The following is a 20,373-nucleotide window of genomic DNA, read 5'->3' on the forward strand; positions in this document are numbered from 1 at the left end:
TGCTCCCCCAAATACCTAGCTATGGGTGATATTTTACTCCTGCTAACCACCAACTCTGACTAATGCTGGGGCATTTTCTACTCCCAATGTCTGACCCCCCCAAAATCCTTATGATAGAAAACTGGCCCATTCTTCAAATAGTCTGAGGATCCCTTTTTTGACCCTAAAATTATTGTTGGTGGTCTCTTATGTTCCTCTGGGAAACTCCCAAGTCTTAGGTTATTCCTTGCCTTGGGTTAGCAACATACAGTTGTAAACATGAGCTTTCTCTCATGATCTATTTTTAATGAAACTATCCTGTTCAGCTGCATTTGTTGTATTTTGTTATATACCTATATAAACACTAAATAAATACAAACAATTCTTACATATTGTCCAATGTATAAAGGATAAAGTATCAATGATAAATAAATCTTCATATTACAGTAAGCGGAGTCAGATGAGGAGAATTTCAGTTCTATTTAAGACCTCCAAACTGAAGGCTTAGAAGAGATGACAGATAAAGCTCAGTGGTATTTAACACAATGTTATGATTGCACCACAAAGTCCAATCTCTTCAGCTGAATTGTCATTGGATTTTACAAAAAAAACAAAGAGTGACAATGACCTGCCATTAATTTTTGGAAATATCACACAGACTGCCATGCACTTGATGAGAACCGTGAACCAGAATATCCATGATATTCATATAGCCTTGTCGGAACACAGCGGGGTTAATAACCATGTCAAGTAATTATTCAGGCAACCTTTACTTGTGTTTTGTTATAACTCAAAGACAGTTTTTCAGTATTCATTTTAGAATTTGCAGAAAATGTACTAAACTTACTACATTCCAAGGCTGTAGATATAGATATAATCACAAATACAAGGAAGACAAAATCACAGGGAAGCTTATATCACTTTTATTGGTACTGAATAAGACATGCAGACAGACAGTTATGTAAACGACTTACACATTGAGTAAAAAAACACAAAGTATTTCTTATTACATTGTAACTGAGATATAGAACTGTCCAATAACATAGTATTGAACTCCCATGTTATATACAAACTGGAAATGTTGTAGAAAGAGAAAACACAACTACCTGAAATGACTTACAAAATGGCATTACATTTAAAAAGAAACATTCTCACAGTTCTTGGGTTCCACCCTTGTGAAAGACGAAAAGAATGGTATTGCTACATTCAACACAGGATGAGGAAAATGAAAATTCTGGAATATTTACCCCAACTTCTCAAGGCAGAAAGTTAAGTGCAGTGAACTAATACAAATGGATTTACCATTTTTTAATGGTATGTTCTTCTTGGGCTCAGTTTATAAAACAGTGGAACCGACATTTCCTTAAACATACCCTGGTGGAATCGATTATTGCCTTGGAACCACAATATGGAATATTCTCCACCAAGGATGTTTGAGGGAATCAGATATTTTATAAATAAACTACCTAATAAACTACTACCTTTATAAATAATCACCCTAAAAAATGGATTCAGGTATACATTTTAGGCATCTGCTGTCATATGAACAATTATTAGCTGGTATATAAAATAAGCACAAGAAGATGATTTAATACTGCAATCACTAATCTGTGGCCTGTGACTAATGTGTGATGGTGATTACCTGTGCCCAAAACCTTGGTTCCAACACAGGCCTTCCCTAAACTAAGCTTAAGAGGTCAGTAATAACTATCAAATATCACTTTATGATGTTTTATGAGTTACAGGCTGACAATCAAAAATCTGGCAACCTCCGGACCTGAGGTGTGCGTATTTTCAAAAATTCTGTATTTTTTTTTTTACTCACCTGCACACACAGGCCATCCTTCCTCTCGCAGCACCTGAGGACATCTGGCACAGTTCCAGGAAGCAGGCAGCAGGGACGTCTAGGCGTGTATTTAGTGAGAGACCTAATAGCTGTTTCTGCAGAACAGCCCCATCAAAATATTAGTGGCCAAACAGTGTACTGCAGTACCTGTATTGAAAATGTTATCTGAAATTCATGCTGAGAAACTGAAAGAACCGGATTTTCGGTTGTCAACCTGTATTTGAAAAGTTTGTAAGCTTTACATGAAAACCAATTATGTTGTTTTGGTGCAGCATTTATCATATTTTGTTCTCAAAAATATATTTGGGTATTTTTAGGTAATGACTTGAGTAGATGCTGATCTTAAACAGGTTTAAATAGTTTTATTTTTTTGTTCTTTACTTTAATACTGCCTAACAGTGTTGACTTTATGGGTTCCAGAAATCCATATTCCTACTTCCTAGAGCTGGTATCACTAAAAATTGTAATCCTCCATTAAAGGGACACTCCACCTTAAATTAGTAACTCATGAGTGGACACCAGTCTTTGGAATTAATCAGTAAAATTTAATATTATTAGGGCATTCCAGATAGGAACTATTCATGCTGAACTGGTAGACTCTTTTCTTTCCTGGACTCAATCTAAAAATATGCTCAAAGTACGCCTACCACGATAAGACGACTGCAAACTGCATGGCAGCTAAAATATATGAAATCTTCATGATTCCTGCAAGAGTCACATTTGATCCTTCCCTTTCTTATCTATATGTGTCAGTGATGATGTCCATCACATTAAAAGACTAATAAAAATGCTCCAACAGCAGGAAGGGTAAGCTCAAATTTTACTTAAACAAGAAAAGTCAGGATTTTATCATATCTTCTGCTACCTATTTCTCCACATGATTTTTACATTTCTACTGAAAGTAAGCTCTGACTATCTGTTTTTGTGTCTTCTGTCTTTTTAATTTAAGGTTGTAAGAAATGTTTACTTTTAAAGTAAAAGAGAACCCAGCAGAGGAATAATGACATAATTCATGGTCACCACAATTGAGATGGTCTAGGAACTCGATACACAGGTTCTTACCACTCAAGCTGTTTGTCCTAAGTAGCTAAAAGAGCCAACAGATGACACTGACATACATCTATAACTGATTATAAAGTTGATGGCTCATTTATTGTCCCACCTTTATATTGATAAAACCCTATAGCAAAACCACTTTCACAGTTATAGAAACAACAATTATATTCCATAACACAGTCTGCTGTGGTGTTTGGCAGAGAACTTTAAATTCTGTATGTATCAAATAATTTCTGTAACTGTATTTATTAATGCATAATAACAATACAAGTAATATTTAAATAAATATGATTAAATATAATTTAAAAGCAAAGGTTGCTACAGGTAATCACTTCAAGCTACATATCAAACTTATTTGTAACAAGTTTGGGAGCTCCTGTTTTGTAATTCTAAATGATATATATTATTTCACTCATAATTTTCAATACACGTAGACATAAAATAGCTTACAGAATTGGCATTATTTGAAGGGTATACAATGCTGCAAGAAGATTCCTTAAAAATTCCAATAAAATGTCACAAAGTAAGTGGTCCTAACAGATGGCAACTCTTTCAGCCAATTGTGCTTTGTGTACTTGGTCAAAATGGGCACACACATCTTGGGGTATAGTAGCTAGATGCTAAGCCTAGCCAATTTAGTAGAAGGGTCGCCCAAGAGGATTGGTTTAGGGGGAAAAAGAGTACATTTGTTGCTTTTGGATTTTGGACTTTTCCTGTAACATTTGAAGGAAATATCTGGATGCTAGATTTTCAAATTATTTATAATAATGTTTACATAGCTTACAAATTGGCTTGATGTGATAAGAAAAAATGTGCTGTGCACTGCATTAACCAAACCAAATTACCCTGTTTCGTCTACCCTAGATCCGGGACACGCTTTGGTTTGTTTGGGTGCAGTTAGAATTTTAACTTGTTTGAACGTGCCTTAGTCATAAATAAGACCCATATGTTACCAAAGTTGCTTTGTTAGCTGCTTGTAGTGTTACATTGAGTAATTGTTCTTCATGCTAAATGGACTCATTAAAATAGGATCAATGGTTATTAGAAAATCAGCCATTCATGGAATGGACACCATGTGTAACCTATAAACCAGGACCATCTATTTAGATTATGCCTAAGAGGTGATACGACAAATTGTTTCTTTACATTTGATGGCAATTTGGAAAATGATCATTCATTTCTATTTGATTCTATTACAATCAAACTAGAAAAGCAATATTATGACCAATTTTTGTAAGATTCAATGTGTGCAGCAATGTCACATTAGCCTTTTACTAATATATCAATATTGTAGGAAGTAGAATAACAACATGAACATAAAAATGTAATCCCTTTATGCATCTAAATGAGAAGTGTACAGGCTTTGCAGAAGCCCTCTGTTAGGATTCACTGAACCAGGATGGTTATTTAACTAGTAAATGATGCGCTGACCATTAGGCAATGAACATCCTAATTACCATGGTAACCAAATCTCCAACACATTTAATAAACCCTTGCTGGAAAATGTTCATATGTATGACCCAGATGCAGTCTCTGGTACTCTGTATGCCATTTAATGCGTCAGTATGAGTGAACAAGGCCATAAAATAAAACCTTTGATAATACATTAAATAGCTTTATTAGGCTATACTTTATTACAAAAATATATAAATCTGTATAGCAGATATAAAGCTCATTATAAAGCTGTTAATACAAATATACACAGTTAATAAAAGCATTCACTTTTTTTTAAAGAATGCTGCAATTAATGACATTAGTTGAAATGTCAAAGTGCTATCTTTTATATTGTGACATTACAGTTAAGCACATGCTTAAAACTGATATAATACACATTATACAATAGTAAGATTTCTGGACTAAATAATGCAAAACACAATTGCCAATGTCACAATGATCTACTATTAATAACTTTCAGCACCATATGTTAAGTGCCAGCATGACATATCAAATCTCCCATGATTATTTAGTTATTTATATAGCTTATTGCTATATAGCTTATACTGTAGTCTTGTGGTCTACTTTGGTCAATTCCTCAGACCTTCGAGACAAATCCTATATTCCTTATTTGCATTAATAAAAATACAAGTTACCTTAACCTAAACTTGTTAGGAGAGAAACACAAAGGCCACTGTAGCTGATATCTTCTAGCAACTTTCTACTGGCTTATGTATTATGCCAATCCCCTGACTTCAATACTTTGAGACAACGTCCTTGAACAAACGTGCAAACATCTGCAAACTTCTTCTACGGCATTGACTACAAACATTAAAGTTTAAAAATTTACAAAACAACGGGGGAACTAGCATTTCAGAGGGAGGTAAGAAATGGCCGACACCTATTTCTTTTATTAAAAACTTTTGTTAAAAAACAGAAGGACTAGTAATATCAAACTCATTCTCTGCTGAAGAATCAATCACTGTCATTTTAACCACATGGTTCTGGAAGATTCTCCACCAGAGAATGTTGCAGCCGCAACATGTGGCATGTAGGGAAATACTTTCCTGCTGTGCCACCTTTATTGCAACTATATATGTTCCTGCCAGCAGCCCTGACCTGACTTTGTTGATAAATCCCCTCAAATGGTATGTTTAGGGATAGTTAATTTTAGGTAGATTATGGGTTAGAAAATAAAATGGCAGGTGAAATGTATATTAGTGTAGGGCATCAAAATCTAAGGCTCCAATTCATCAAACTGCTGTATCACTTGACACCCTAAAGTGTGCATAAGGCCTGCTTACGTGACCTCTAAGATATTGTCTCATGTCTCTTTAGTATGCTTAGTACACTTTAAATGTCATTACAATATGATGAATAAAGACATAGGACAATTAAACTCCTTTTGAACCAATATTTAAACACAAACAGATAACATTTTGTTCCCACTACATCCTCCTGAGGTTAATATATTGCTTCACCTACTTGGCAGGCAGTTGTATGGTAACTAGCTGTACGCATTATGAATGCTATGTCCCAAATTTTGAGCTGATATGCAACCCCAATATGCATAAAAGCAATTCAGCTTGTTGTAAAATGCCCAGTAAGCATCAATAATGCTTGGAATGGTATAAGTATTAAAACAAGGTACTGCTGTAAATTTTAAAGTGTGATCAATCTTGTGTTTATCTATAAAACACATTTTTATATAAATAGGAGATTGTAAATGCTCTGACATCCATGTTTATGAGAAATGCTCCATCATATTTCAGCAGAAAATTATTCTTTTTTTGTATTTGTATAAAAATAATATTCTAACATATTGATTATTTAATAGTGGATGAAGATATCCTCGGTTAGATGTGATGAAATGATATACATTACAAAGATGTCAATTTGTACTGTAGACAAATATTTTAGATGTATTGGAGTTGATTTACTAAATAAATTTAGGCTTACTAACTTATCACACAAAGGGTGTTTCACTTTATGAATATGGGGATCATTAATTTTGCAAAGAATATCCAAATTTGTGTAAGCAAATCTAAATTGCTTGCACAGAGCGGAATAGTTACAGTTTCACCTTAGTATAAACAACTTTAGAAAATAAACCCCATTAACCCAATACAAAGCTTTATTCACTGTAAAGTCATAACATTTATCCCCAACGTTGGTTTACTGGAACACAAAAACATTTTGAGGCAGTACTAAATTAAACTAACCATAAACAAATATATTTATATATTTACATATATCATGAGGACTTAATGTACAGTTAAATTACATATACCTTACAAAATGGCCAAGCGAATAAATTACAGAAGACAGACAACATAGCTGGCGATACATAGTGCTCTAGAACATGTAGCTTTGGTCTGATAGTAGCGGGGTACGTTGAGGGATTTAATGTCTAGCATATACATTTTCTGTAAGAGAAAACAAGTGAGTGAATTTAGAAGAAATAACAAAAAAATAAAATAAAAATGTTTGTTTTTTTATGCAGTTGGAACACTCACCTCTGTGATATTCTGGATTCACATTCTCATATATTGGGAATAAAGGGTTGTCCTGTTCATTGCGCAGCTTCCTGGCTCTTAACACATCCCGCATACACTGATGTAGGTACAAATACTGGCACTGTGGAGTAAAGAATATAATGCAAACCATTTTAATGCAGATCTGCAATTTATTTCATTATTTAAAGATAAAGATTCTTATTCAAACATTGTAAAGAAATCTATATTTAGGTCCTAAAGAAAACCAACATTCTGTGATCTCTCCACTGAAAACTCAAAATATGTTATTAGTTATGTCCTGTTACTCCTCTTAGACTACAGAAGACCTCCCCCTTCTGATCTAAAGTCCACATTAAAAGTGAGAAACCCAGGCAGGCAAGACTGCTTCTCTGTAGGTACATCAACAATGTGCAGCAGGCATTGCTACCTTATGATAGGAAGTTTGCTATTGCCAGAATCACCAAATAAAAACTAACATGAAAAATGCCTAAGAAAGGAAACCAATGCAGCCACTATATCTAAAATCAAGTAATCTGAAATATATTTTCTTTTTGTTTTTGGGTTTAGGTACACTCAATGCCAGTGACAGTCAGGATAGTGGATGTTAGTACCAAATGCTTATATATTTCTATGCTGAATGGTTTTATTTAATCAACCTGCCTAAGTTATATTTGTTTAATAACTTTTGTGTTTGTATAATACACTAGGTCCTAGGTTCGAGTCCCAGCCAGGACACTATCTGCATGGAGTTTGCAGGCTCTCCCCGTGTCTGCGAGGGTTTCCTCCCACATCCCAAAAACATGCAGTTAGGTTAAATGGCTTACCCCTAAAATTGACCTTAGACTTCATTAATGACATATGACTATAGTAGGGACATTAGATTGTGAGCGCCTTTGAGGGACAGTTAGTGACACGACTAAGGACTTTGTACAGCGCTGTGTAATATGATGGCGCTATATAAATACTGTATAATAATAATAATAATAAATTCCTATGAGTGTAGCAAGGTAAATGCATTGTCAAATATGCAGCTTAGTTCTAGCAAAGATTATATGCACACTTTCTTAGATTTTCTTATGTGTAATCATCTATAGACTACAGACTTTGCCTTGTTCCCTGTCTGAGGCTGATAAATATACCTTTTACATTAAACAAAGGAGCAAATGGCTGGGAGCAGTGTTTAGACAGCAGGCAGAGTGGTAATATTCTTTCTGGTACCTAAGAATGGCTAACATTTCTCACCTGGTCCCACCTCTTGACAGCTAGCATTAGTAACCCTGTACAGAAGAATTACTTGGAAAAATCATATCACGAAAGTTTTACTGTGTATCCAAGGCAGAAATAGAAAATGACAAAACATACAGAAAATGACAGAAGGCACATATTTTTTTTCCTAATTGAAGTAAAACTGTAGCAGCCATTTTCTCTTGATTCATTTCCCCCCAACCTGCTCCATCAACTCCAGTCTAGATTATATGTTGTCACTTGTACAATGTACCCGCTAAGTGTCAAGAACTGCAGAGGGACAGTGTGTTATCGATGAAAAGAATGCACCTGATGTTACTGAGGAAAAATCATGCTTCTAATAAACTCCTTCATTTAAATAAAAACTTAAAATCTTTCATTTCATGAAACCAATGTCATCCCCAAATTACTAATTTTAAAATTTCATAACAGATCAGTTCACGTAAAAGGTACATAAAGGTATATAAGTCTAATTTTCCAACAGTGAGCTCTCCATGCCATAAATGTGATTCCCACACATGTTTTTGTGTTCTAGAACCTCAGCGTTCCCATAAATTTAAACAAATATAAAATCCTACAGGAAAAGAGAAAAAGCCTTTTAATGGATACACTAGGTTAGGATTCAGAAAAGAATCCCCCTCAAAAAAGAAACTGTTGTTGCATGCTTTGCTGCATTTGAAATTGGGAGCACTTGAGTTTTGTGAGGACTGGTCTTTTTAAGGACCACTCAAGCTAAAACCAAATACCTAGTTTTATACTACATGAAGAGACACAGTCCACTCTGTCAGGACGTTGGTATTCTAGGCCAGTGTTTCCCAACCTTTCTTAGTCGCGGCACATATTTTACAATTAGAAAAATCCCACGGAACACCACCAAAAAGTCAGACACGTAAATTAGCTACCTGCTGCCATCTAGTGGAAGAGTTTTTTTTGGTTCTGCCTATCACTATACATCGCTGGTATAGACAAATGAAGACAAATTTTTTGCAGTAAATAAATCATTTTGGGACCAATTAACTGAAATTGGATAATTTCCCACGGTACACCCGAAGATCTCTCAAGGCACACTAGTGTGCCGCGGAACAGCGGTTGAAAAACACTGTTCTAGGCTACTCATCTCTGTACTGGAAACTTTTTCACATTACAGTGCAGAGTAAATGATGAGTGGCAGCAGTCCTGTCCAGAGGCTCTATAAAGGTAATAAAGTATAAAGGTAATCTGAACATGACTTATTTATTTTAGGGCATAATATGTCCTGAATTTAGTCTTCAGTTTCCTAAATGATATTAGTTATTTGTATTGACCTAATCGAAGTTATTCGATTACCTCCTAGTACTTAGGAAAATAGAACTGACATCAAGCTTGAACAAACACAGGATCATCTGGTTAGCCCACCACTCCTCCATCAGCAGCAGATATCAAGGGCTTAATTATAAAATACTGTCACACTGGTATTATATTTACAAATTACATATTTATCAAATTTACCCCACAGTGTCTGATCGTTGCTGGAGGTGTAGTAAGGAGATGTGCTCCATGCTCCACATGGGTGAGAGAAGTTGTCCAGGGATTTACAGATTACACAATCCCTGATAACTGTGCATTTTTCTTGTCATAACACAGATCCCTGTCCCTTAAATTTCACAAAATCTCAGTGATTAGACACCTCTTGAGTCTGGCAAAAGTTTGCATCCCACTGCACCTCTGTAACCCAGTGGTTTTGCATTACTAATGAGGTCATGCACATGGAGGACCTAACAGTAGACCCTTACAACAAGAGTTAGAGGTTTGAAGCTATGTGGTTTTATTGGAAGTTATTTTTTGATTCTCTGGACTACAAGAGATATCTGGGTTACTGAGATATTTGTTTTCAATGTAGCCTTTTGCCTTGCTTTAAGACTTTGACTGTCTCTGAGATCAGATCTAGAATAACTTGTAGCAGCGTCATGCCAAAGAATGAGCAACTTTCTGTATGTTTGGCTTAAACTGTAATGTGATTGTTACTGTTTGATTGTTTATGACACTTTTTGTAATACCTACACTTTCTATGTATGTATTTTTGAACCTTGCTAAAATACAAACAAAGAATGACAAAAGAAAATAGTCCTAACCTCATAAACCACTGAAAAACACAAAACATCAAGCAAAACTCTAAAACTATTTAAAAGCCACTACCACTTAACAAAAGGTTAAAGCATTACTTAAATTTTTTTCTAAACCTTACTAGTGATTTTTTTTTTCAAGTTACATTACTGAAGGTAATGCATTTTTTATACTGATGACTAACAATAAGTTTTGTCTGTGCGGGATCAATTATCCTGATAAAAGTATAAAACACACAGAGTTAAAGCATACAAAGTGCCCTTTGTGCCAGCCTTTCTTTGTTTATCTTCCTGCAAGATGCAAAAGAGAACATTGTCCAAAATTGGTTAAATCCCCTTGGTATAGATACAGCTGTGTCACCTCCTGCTAAAATACACTGTGACACCTGGGACTTCTCTAAGGAAAAACCAATGCCTATTCCTGTTATTTCTCTGGAACCTTTCCAATGTTATCTATGCGAAAACTCACTGTGATTTATTACAATATAAAATAAAGTGTTACATGCAAAAAATTACATCCATTTAACAGTTAAAAACATAGTGGCAATTTTTGATATGCATAAATACCATTACAAAGCATGGAAAGTGAATAACTCCATGATGCAATAATACTGAAACATATTGTTAATGTGAAAAACATTTTATAAAACATATTAAACCATTATATTAGAGAAAATAGAATCTCCTTTCAGATCTTTGGGTATAATTCTCAGAAAGGAATGTTATTGTGATGGTTCAGGTAAGACATGTATTATTATAGAAAAGTGCACTTTACAAGTGATTACTGAATGACATACCACTTTTCTAGGGAGCTGTTTGTGTTCTAAAGATGAATATTTATGCAGAGTGAAAGAAGATGAATGAGGAGCCTAATGCAAGGTGTTAATATGTGCAATAATTCTGGAAAAATGGTTCATTAATCAGATATGTAACAATAGGATGTTGTATATACTGATACTAGATGGTGCCTTATTTATGTAATTGGTAGAACAGTCTAGAATTCTTGAAGTGTTAGCACAAGCAGAAAATTGTTACTGGCGGCCTAACAAAGTATTGTTAATAGTGTGGACAACATCATCAACATACCAATTGGCATATCTTTAAGCATGAATTTTACCCAGTTTTTTAAAAAATATTTTCCCCAGAGTATCAAGTGGAAGCATACCTGCTTCTACAGGTACGTGTTCTGCTAATTCTGGGATAAATGACCGGTTCCCTTCTCAGGTGATGTGGCTGCTCTCTTGCCGACCTCATCACATATAATATAGAGCCTGTCAGCTTGCATTATACCTGAGGATTTCAGGGGTCTGTACATTTTCGTCACACACAGTTTGCCTGATTTATTTAAGCTCTCCAAACTGGAGAAGATCCAGCAAACTTAGAATGAATACTTTTAAAAATATTTGTAATTAGCTGGCAAAAGTTTTCAATCCTGGACCAGATCCATTTCAGGTTGCTGGTTCACCCAGGTTCACCCATGATAGTCTATCTTCTCCAGTCTTGGCGAGCAATAATAAACCAGACCCATTCAAACAAAACTAATAATAATTTGTTGCCTTGAGTTCCACTTTATGAATAATTTTTTCGTTTGTAAAGAGTAATGCACTAGCCATAGGCTATAGCCAGGGTGAAAGTACCTAGGGTGAATGTTTAAATCCAGAATTACATGCAAAAGCTTTTCATATCATCATTTTCCTAGAACACTATTGATAGATTACATGCAGTCTGAATGTTTCAGGCTGCCTTGCCACCTGTGTTCAAATCAACAATTTTCATTGTTCATTAGTAATGACACTAAGATCTGTTGTAGATGTAGCTTTTAAGTCAACTAGCTGTTTAAATGTAATAGAATAGTTCACAATCATTGAGACTTGATTTAGGCATCTGAACACAATGTACCATGGTATTCTTTCACTTTTTTATTTCAAATAATTTACCCACTAGGCTGCATGCATAGATATTCTATAACTGAATTCCATAATTTAATATGAAAGCTGTGCTTTGCTAGGCTTACCTCAGTCTGAACCATGTGAACACGGTGAAGTCGGAGATCATACACTGCCCCATATATGTCTACTGAGTCTTTTGTGTCCACTTGCTGAAGAATCTTGTCCAATGCAATGAAGGTTCCTGTTCTGCCAACACCAGCACTGCAAACAGATCAATGAACATGATATTAATTTCATTATAATGTAAGCAAAATGTGGAAAATGTATTAATCAAATTGGGTCCAGCTTTGACACAATTCAATGTATTTTTTTTTAGTTTATTTGTTACCTCTGCACCTGTAATCCTCATCAGCAAACTCTGCTATTACTTGGCTCAAGCAGTAACGGCTTTTAGAAGTGTATTTATAAAGCAGGTAAGCTAAAATTCACCAAACATTCAATACGGGTGAACTTTTCTGGTGCAATTGTTTTAAATTAGAATTGTTTATTCACAACCAGTCCATGTTTGGTGAAAATCATCCTTAGGCTATGTACACACGTGCAATGGTTCTTGCCTGATAAACAGCTCAGGGCCGATATCAGATGAGAATCTGGCGTGTGTACAGTGCTCCTCGTCCATCATCTAAACAACTGCCCTGGCGGATCCGCGAACGATGACTGACAAACGACGGACAATCTTAATGGAAGTGAAGGGGTAGAGCATGCAGCAGGGTGCCCCTCCCCTCTCCATGGAGCAGAACGGTGCTTTATGTACAGCACTCGTTCATGCATCGTGCAGTTGTTAGTTGTTGGAAAGGATCGTGAAAGATCCTTTCCAACGACAATTATTGCACATATGTACATAGCCTTACTGCTTTATATATATATATATGAGCCTTAATGTTCTTCTAAAAATCTCGTTACCTTTCTACAAATGAAATAGGACTGGTTTGTTAATTGTTTGTTAAACCTGGATTTCCGCAAACCCATATGCTAATAGTCGGCAAATGTTATCAATCCTGGGTGACACCCGTTTCAGGTTTGCTGGAACAACCAGGTTCTCCCCTGGTAGTCTATCTTTTCTAGTCTTTGAGAACTTTGAAAAACCAGGCCCAATATCTCTTACAAAGAGGTTTGCTATACACTCCTATAGGATAAGTGCCAGACTAAATTTTAGCCATACCTGCAATGTACCACAGTAGGACCAGTTCCCGGAGTTCTGTTTATGTAATCTCTGACAGTTCTCACAAACTGAATTAAAGACTGGGTAGTTTCAGGGACTCCATGATCGGGCCAAACGGTGTAATGAAAATGCCGAACCAGCCTAGCTGCATCCAGTTGATCTTCCTGTAAGAAAAGTAAAAATTTATCAATGAGCTCTGCAGTATAGACTTTTAACATAAAAAATACTACACCCAAGAAAGAGAATTTTTTCTGTGTATAACTGCTCATTGGCATTACTTTTGTAGCTTTCAGATGTTGAAAAACAAGCTTTCTTTATAATGTACAGAAAGGAAGTAAAGTAATTTCAATAAATAAATCTATTCAATGCAGTCTTACTACATACATAGAAATAAACTCGCTAAAGTAGTACTAATTATATAGTTAAAAAGAAAATATTCTTAACCACATTGGATGATGACATAGATTTTGATGAAGATCCATATGTTTCTACATTCACCCTGCATTGCTGACCAGTATTTTGATGATTATTTAAAATAAAACATATGTTTTAAAATATTCACTTAATATTCAAGATAAATAAATATTTTATATATATATATATATATATATATACATACTTCCTAATATTAGCAGCTTGTTTGTCAGATATAACTTGGCGTAGTTGTGCTGTCTTAGCATTTTTAGCAAAACCTAAAGATTCCAAATTTTAGAAAATTAGCAGCCTGACCTTTTGGTTAATATTAGGTCCAACTTTTAGCAGCCAAAGGCGCAGATCATCAATTACAGAAAAGTTAAGCAAAAAAAGAGGACATATTGTATATTCAGGCATCGATTTAAGGTACATGATAAATGATACCGAGCAGCAGTGGAAACTTTCACAGTGTTTAAACTTAAAATGAGGGAAAACATCTTACACTGCAGATTTTGAATTCTCTTATTGTCCACTCAGGTAGTACAGACTCTGACAGCATTTGAACTATGAGGTCGCCATAATACAAGGAGTCTTGATCAAAAGGCCAGTAATGATCACATTTTACCTAAAATGAGAAAAGAATTATTTAGCTGATCACATCTGTAAGAAAAGCTCTTGGTGGTAATGGAAGGTCAAGACCATAAATGTCCAAAATACAGTACTAGAATAATTCATTAATATAAATATTTAAAATACATTATATACATATACATTATTATAATATAAAGTTCACTGGAGAACAGAAAAAAAGCATGCCAATATAATCAAGGTACTGCAATACAATTTTACTTTTCTCTGAGTTTTCCCCTTTACAACCTCTCGAACACTCAATTCTCTGACAAAATGGGAAGCAAACTTTCAGTATTCAAAAATGTACATCTAAAATTTCAGGACTGTAAGCAGGAGAGACATATTTATGAGAGACATTTATTTAATTGCTTTTCTCTCCCATGACAAGTCTTCAGAAAAATGAACCGGCAATGTTGCCAACTCATATCAAATCTCAGACATATCTTTTTTTTTTCAATAATGATAACAAAAAAAAACAAAAAAACAATAATGATAAGAAAAATGCAATAAGATATAGTAAACTTTGGTTTCCAATAATGAATTTACATATTATCAGTCATTTTTACACTGCCATACTAAACAAGCCCTTGTACACAACCTTTCGGGAAGCAGAATAGAAATGATGTTTATCAACAATCTATGCATTATCGGTACCTAATAAAGCTTAATGCTCTGTCAAATTGCTGCTGGCTTGGAGAATGATTCGTAAAGTTCCCCTTTATTATAACATGCACAATGACAGCTGCAGGTGAAAGAGAGACCTGCGGGTGCATGGATGCATCCTTATAGGATATATATATATACGGTATATATATATATATATATATATATATATATGCTAAGCTATACGGATTTTTGAAACTCTGAGAAAGTTTCTTGAGGTAAGCAGGAGGTTGTTGTTTTACAAAGGATCATAGTGTAAAGAGTTGATTTAAGGTTACTTTTTGTGGATCTACAAACACTGGTTAAAGAATAGTTTATTCAATATATGGGTAATTGGTTGAATTACGTGGTTCCTTTACAGTTTCCTCATACTAAAGTTCAAGATTGATTATTAAATAAGCTGAATGACAAGCTTTGAGATCTGAGATATTGATAGGTTGTTTAGGTGGGCTTTTGATTTTTAGGTTGATTGCAAAAAGAATTTTGGACCTCACTGGGTGCTTCTCTGCTTTCCCCTTCCGCTGATTCTATCATGTTGTCATGATGTTTATACCATCTTGAGGGGAACATATGGGGCCTTCCAGGTATGGATAACATGAAGAGAATTGCATGGTAATATCATATGAAAATGGAACCTTGATACTTTTGTGATAGTATTATGTATAGTTTTTAAGAATTTTTTATAAGTTTGTAATTGTTTGGGTCTCAAATGTAACTCCCAAATAAACAGAACTATTTATGCAAAACACATTAAATGCAAGAAAATAGTTTGAGACCTGTTCAACACAGAATTGTATCAATGTTTGACATTTTTTAAAAGAAAAAAAATTATGTATAAATTAAATGGATGGCATTTTCCAATTAGAAAAACTTTTAAAATCTGGATCGTGTTAAAGTCCTGTTCTCTGTGTGTTTCCACACATTTTCTGTATATGGTTTATTAGGGATGTGGCATCACTAGGATCTTAAACTGACCCAATCCTTTTTTCCCCCCAAATTGACCTTAGACTGTGGTGATGACATATGACTAGGGTAGAAATATTAGATTGTGTGCCCCCTTTGAGGGACAGTTAGTGACAAGACTATGGACACTGAAGTACTGCGCAATATGTTAAATACTAGTTAATACTTTGCTGTATGACCATGATAAATTTGATAGTCCCCTTTCCATTGCCAGCTCCTTCCTCCACCCATCAAGCTTAAAGAGAAGGCCAGTGATGATATTAGGGTTATCAGACAGTAAGGTAAATTTTGGTGTCAAATGGGCAGCATGGTGGCTCAGAGGCTAGAAATTTTATCTTTGCAGCACTAAGTCTCAGGTTCGAATCTTGGCCAGGACACAATCTGCATGGAGATTGCAGGTTCTCCATGTGTCTGCGTGGGTTTCCTCTGGGTAGTCCGGTATCCTCCCACATTCCAAAAACATGCGGTTAGGTTAATTGGCTTCCCCCAAAATTTAACTTACACTGTATGAAAGACAAATGATTATGGTAAGGACATTAGATTATTAGCCCCTTTGAGAGACAGCTAGTGACATGTACACGCGTACAGCTCTGCGTAATATGCCTGTGCTATATAAATACTGTGTAATAAAAATAATAATTATGTTCTCCCCACTGTCTTAGCTTAAGTTTGCACAATCAACTAAAACCACTTACTGTAAAAAAATAAATTGGTTCCCAATTTCCTGTGATTAATTTATCATGAAAAAACATCTGGGCTTCTGTCAACCTAATGGTGGCTGTGCCTCCAAAGCAAATATCCTAACATAGCACATGCAATTATTTTGTTGGGCTGTGTACCATCATGCTGCATATGCCTTTATGGAGAACATACTTGATTATATGTATGTTTGTTGTGACACTGTAAATGTCACATTTCCATATTGGTATAAAATCCCTACATTTTAATAATATGCATGCAAAATACAGGCCTGCTAATGATCACTGGCTGGTTGTATAATGACTTCAGTTAGATGAGTTAGATAACTACCACTAATTATTTTAGCTGCATTAAAAAGAAAAGCAAAGGAAGCAAACAACTTGGAATAACTGCTTGCATTTAATGTACTTCTCTGCTTTCTTGCATTATGTGCCGTGAACATTTTTTTAAAGGTTAACATGACCTTTAAAATACCTTATTTTCATCTCTTCTTTCTACCTGCCAGCTAAAGATACATGATAAATTATTTTAGACGGAAACATATCTTTACTGTTAAAAACAGGCTTATTTTATAATTCCTGTGAATGCTGTTTTCTTATCCCGTGGATTTATTTCTCATTACAATCCAAATTTTATGCCACTGAGCTTCTCAGAACTGAAAAGCCACCGAGACAGTGCAGAACAGCAAAGATATAGTTGGTCTCAAAGGGCCATTTTCTTTTTGATTATTTTAATGAAAGCATCTTGTTTATCTATGTTGAATTACTCTGACATCTTCTAAGTGAAAATACATTCCCTGGCTGGAGATTATTTATTATTTTTATTCCTTAGGTTTATCACACTGACAACACCAATATTTATGCTTACATCTCTTTCCTTCTCTGTGGAGTCTTTTTTCCCAGCCACATAATGAACCTTTTCCAGCCTTTTGACCCTGTTGGTGCATTAAAGCTCCATAGCTCTGTATTATGAATGCATTAAATCAGCCTCTATTATAGTGGCAGGTCATGTGATCATTTTCTTCTCTAGATCTCTATGCAAACTGGCTAAAGTGCTTCTTACAATCCGTGAGGATACAAAACAATACAGAACTGTGCTTACCAATACGCAATATATGTTTGGGCAGACAGTCTGCTGCAAATACTATTACATTTAAATGTTAATTAGAAAAACTAATTAAACGAAAGTTTTCCCTAGGAAATGATTCACATCTGTAGTGATTAAGCTATACTTTAATTAATTTCCTTTATTCTTCTACTTTTTATATGATCTGCTACAAAATATGTGCAAATGCTCAAAATGGGCTGGTAAAAGTATCAGAGAAATCACATCTAAATGACTCACTGATGCTGTAACATTTTGGTTTTGGGTGATATGTAGTGTGTCATAATAGAAATGGCATTTTAAATATTGTTTATGATTGTCAATTAAACTGCTAAATTACAGCATATGGACTCTTGGGATGTAGTGTGACACAATGCTGCACATCAATTCCTTAAAAACATACAAACTATTCAGTTTTTTAAATTAGGAAAGCCATTAATTGTTCACTTTACTTTTAAACAATTAAAAAGCAATTCATTATCACATTTGTAATTCCACTAAATTCAAGCTAAATTTAATAAAGTTGGACTCATCAGGAACAAAGGCTTAATAAAAGATGTTAGACCTGATTTATTAAAGCTCTCCAAGGCTGGAGAAGATACATTTTCATCAGTTAAGCTGAGTGACCCAGCACTAGTCCAGAATTGAAAGCACTGGCTAACAAACAGCAAATTACTTTTAGGAAATCCATTCCAGGTTTGCTGGATCACCCAGCTACACTGATGAACGTGTATTCTCTCCAGCCTTGGAGAGCTTTTATCAATTAGGCTTGTTATCTTTGTGACCATTTTCTATGCTAGTAACCCCAATGCAGCACTACCATTACTGTAGCAATGCTTCTATCATTATTGCTGCAGAATTGCCCTATATAATCCTGCTATGTATTAGCATACCTACTGATGAAAGGTATAGTCCTAGTTATTCATTATCTAAACTGTATTATGTTTAAAATGCATGGTCCAAATGATTTGTATTATTAGGAAATACGTTAATGGTAATATAATACATCTTTGAAACCAGGATATTATTTTGCTGATCAACAAATGCCACTGTCTCAACAGCATTGGAAATATTCTATTGGGGATCATAAAAGATTTTGCATAATATCCATGGAATATTAAACATCTATGCTTGCATAGTACATGCATCATTATTCAGCAATAATTGTTACTTACTCACTACTAATCCACCAATTGTAAATGTCACCCCTACACTCCTGCATTGCAGCTCAGTATACACTATCATGCAGATCCAGTCTATTATGGTGGGAATGGGCTACTTAATAAAACATATGTTAAATAAAACTGCAACAGACTGCCCTGGTGTGGTTTGGCGCTTTTGGTAATTAAAAACCAGATGGAAACCCCATAGCCTGATTTATAAGTTCGTTCGAGCTAATTCAGGATATAATTGTAATCTCCCACTTACCCGTCCTTTTTCAACACATTGTGTTACCATCACAATGTTATGGACGTTTTGTTCCCAAACCATTTTCCAGAAATCATCTTTGGTACCAGGAAGTGGCCCTTGGGTAGCGATATACTCTCTGCGAGAGTTATTACCCTACAAGGAATGAATTAAATTCTTTAATTACATGAAAAACAACTTGAAATAAAGAGTATTTTATGTGCAAGTTATTTTTACTAAATGGTGTTCAAATTATATATAATGTAATAATTCATATAATATACATTATCCTGTTGTGTAATATATTGCAGTACCTTGAAGCATCATGCAGTAAATCTTTATAAAATTGGGGAACAGCCTATATCTCTGCAGAGATGGTAAAGATAATATATTACCTCCGCATTCCCTTACTTTTAAAGAACCATGAAAGAAAAGAAAATACTTTACACTCTGATAGGTACAGAATGCTCCTGATCATCTCTCTGCCCTTTAATGACACTTAATTGACGTGAGGCACAGATAGCTCAAGTGAGAGTAAACAGAAATGGATAGAGGGGATCAGGAATGCTATGTACCTACTATAATGGGTCATGATGGAGGGTCTACACATAGTTTAGTAAACAAGGTAAAGTTATGCTCAACTCTAATACCAGATGTACAAAGTTACCATAATAATATTAAATGAGAGAAACATCCTAGAAGAGTCATGTATAATATACAGCAAGAGCCAACAAATCTCTGTAATAAACAGCTCCAAAATGATATATCAATTACAAGCAAAATAAGGGTAAAATGTCCATAAGCATTGTTTTTCTGCATTTGACATTTTTTAACCCCCCCTACCCCTTCAATGCAAGGTAACAAAATACCATTAACTTTTATAAGGCAGTGCACATGATGGTTAGGAGTCTGTGTTTGACATGTTTTGTGCTCCCTAGTATTTTTTGTTAAGTGCTGTGTTTGACATTAAAATACATACATTTGTGTTTGAATAGCTATTCCAACACAAATCAAATTACTATCCAGATGCAAATGAATTTACTATTCAGACGCAAATGCACATGAATAGCAAATGCAGCATTTTAAAAAGGCACCAGAGAACACTTCACCTAAATAATTCAAACATACTTAAAAACAGTGATTTTTCTTTTTCTAGATATTGTAGGTCTCCCTTTTAGTGATAGGAACATTTTATTCCTAAAGG

The 20,373-nt window shown here is 34.8% G+C and overlaps 1 protein-coding gene across 2 annotated transcripts in view; it reads right to left on the reverse strand.

The window, feature by feature from the left end:
• Window positions 1-879: 879 nt before the first annotated feature.
• Window positions 880-20,373, reverse strand: part of PTPRB (protein tyrosine phosphatase receptor type B) — a 73,057-nt gene continuing 53,563 nt past the window's right edge. For both annotated transcript variants that reach the window (XM_072401365.1, XM_072401366.1), the window contains 6 exons: window positions 19,191-19,325; window positions 14,206-14,328; window positions 13,290-13,453; window positions 12,193-12,328; window positions 6,832-6,952; window positions 880-6,741 (listed from right to left, as the gene is read on the reverse strand). In XM_072401365.1, the coding sequence (XP_072257466.1) occupies window positions 6,719-6,741; window positions 6,832-6,952; window positions 12,193-12,328; window positions 13,290-13,453; window positions 14,206-14,328; window positions 19,191-19,325 (702 nt within the window). In that variant the 3' untranslated portion in view covers window positions 880-6,718. The remainder of the gene's footprint in view (window positions 6,742-6,831; window positions 6,953-12,192; window positions 12,329-13,289; window positions 13,454-14,205; window positions 14,329-19,190; window positions 19,326-20,373) is intronic.

Source organism: Pyxicephalus adspersus, chromosome 2 (genome assembly GCF_032062135.1).
Source record: "Pyxicephalus adspersus chromosome 2, UCB_Pads_2.0, whole genome shotgun sequence".
NCBI lineage: Eukaryota > Metazoa > Chordata > Amphibia > Anura > Pyxicephalidae > Pyxicephalus > Pyxicephalus adspersus.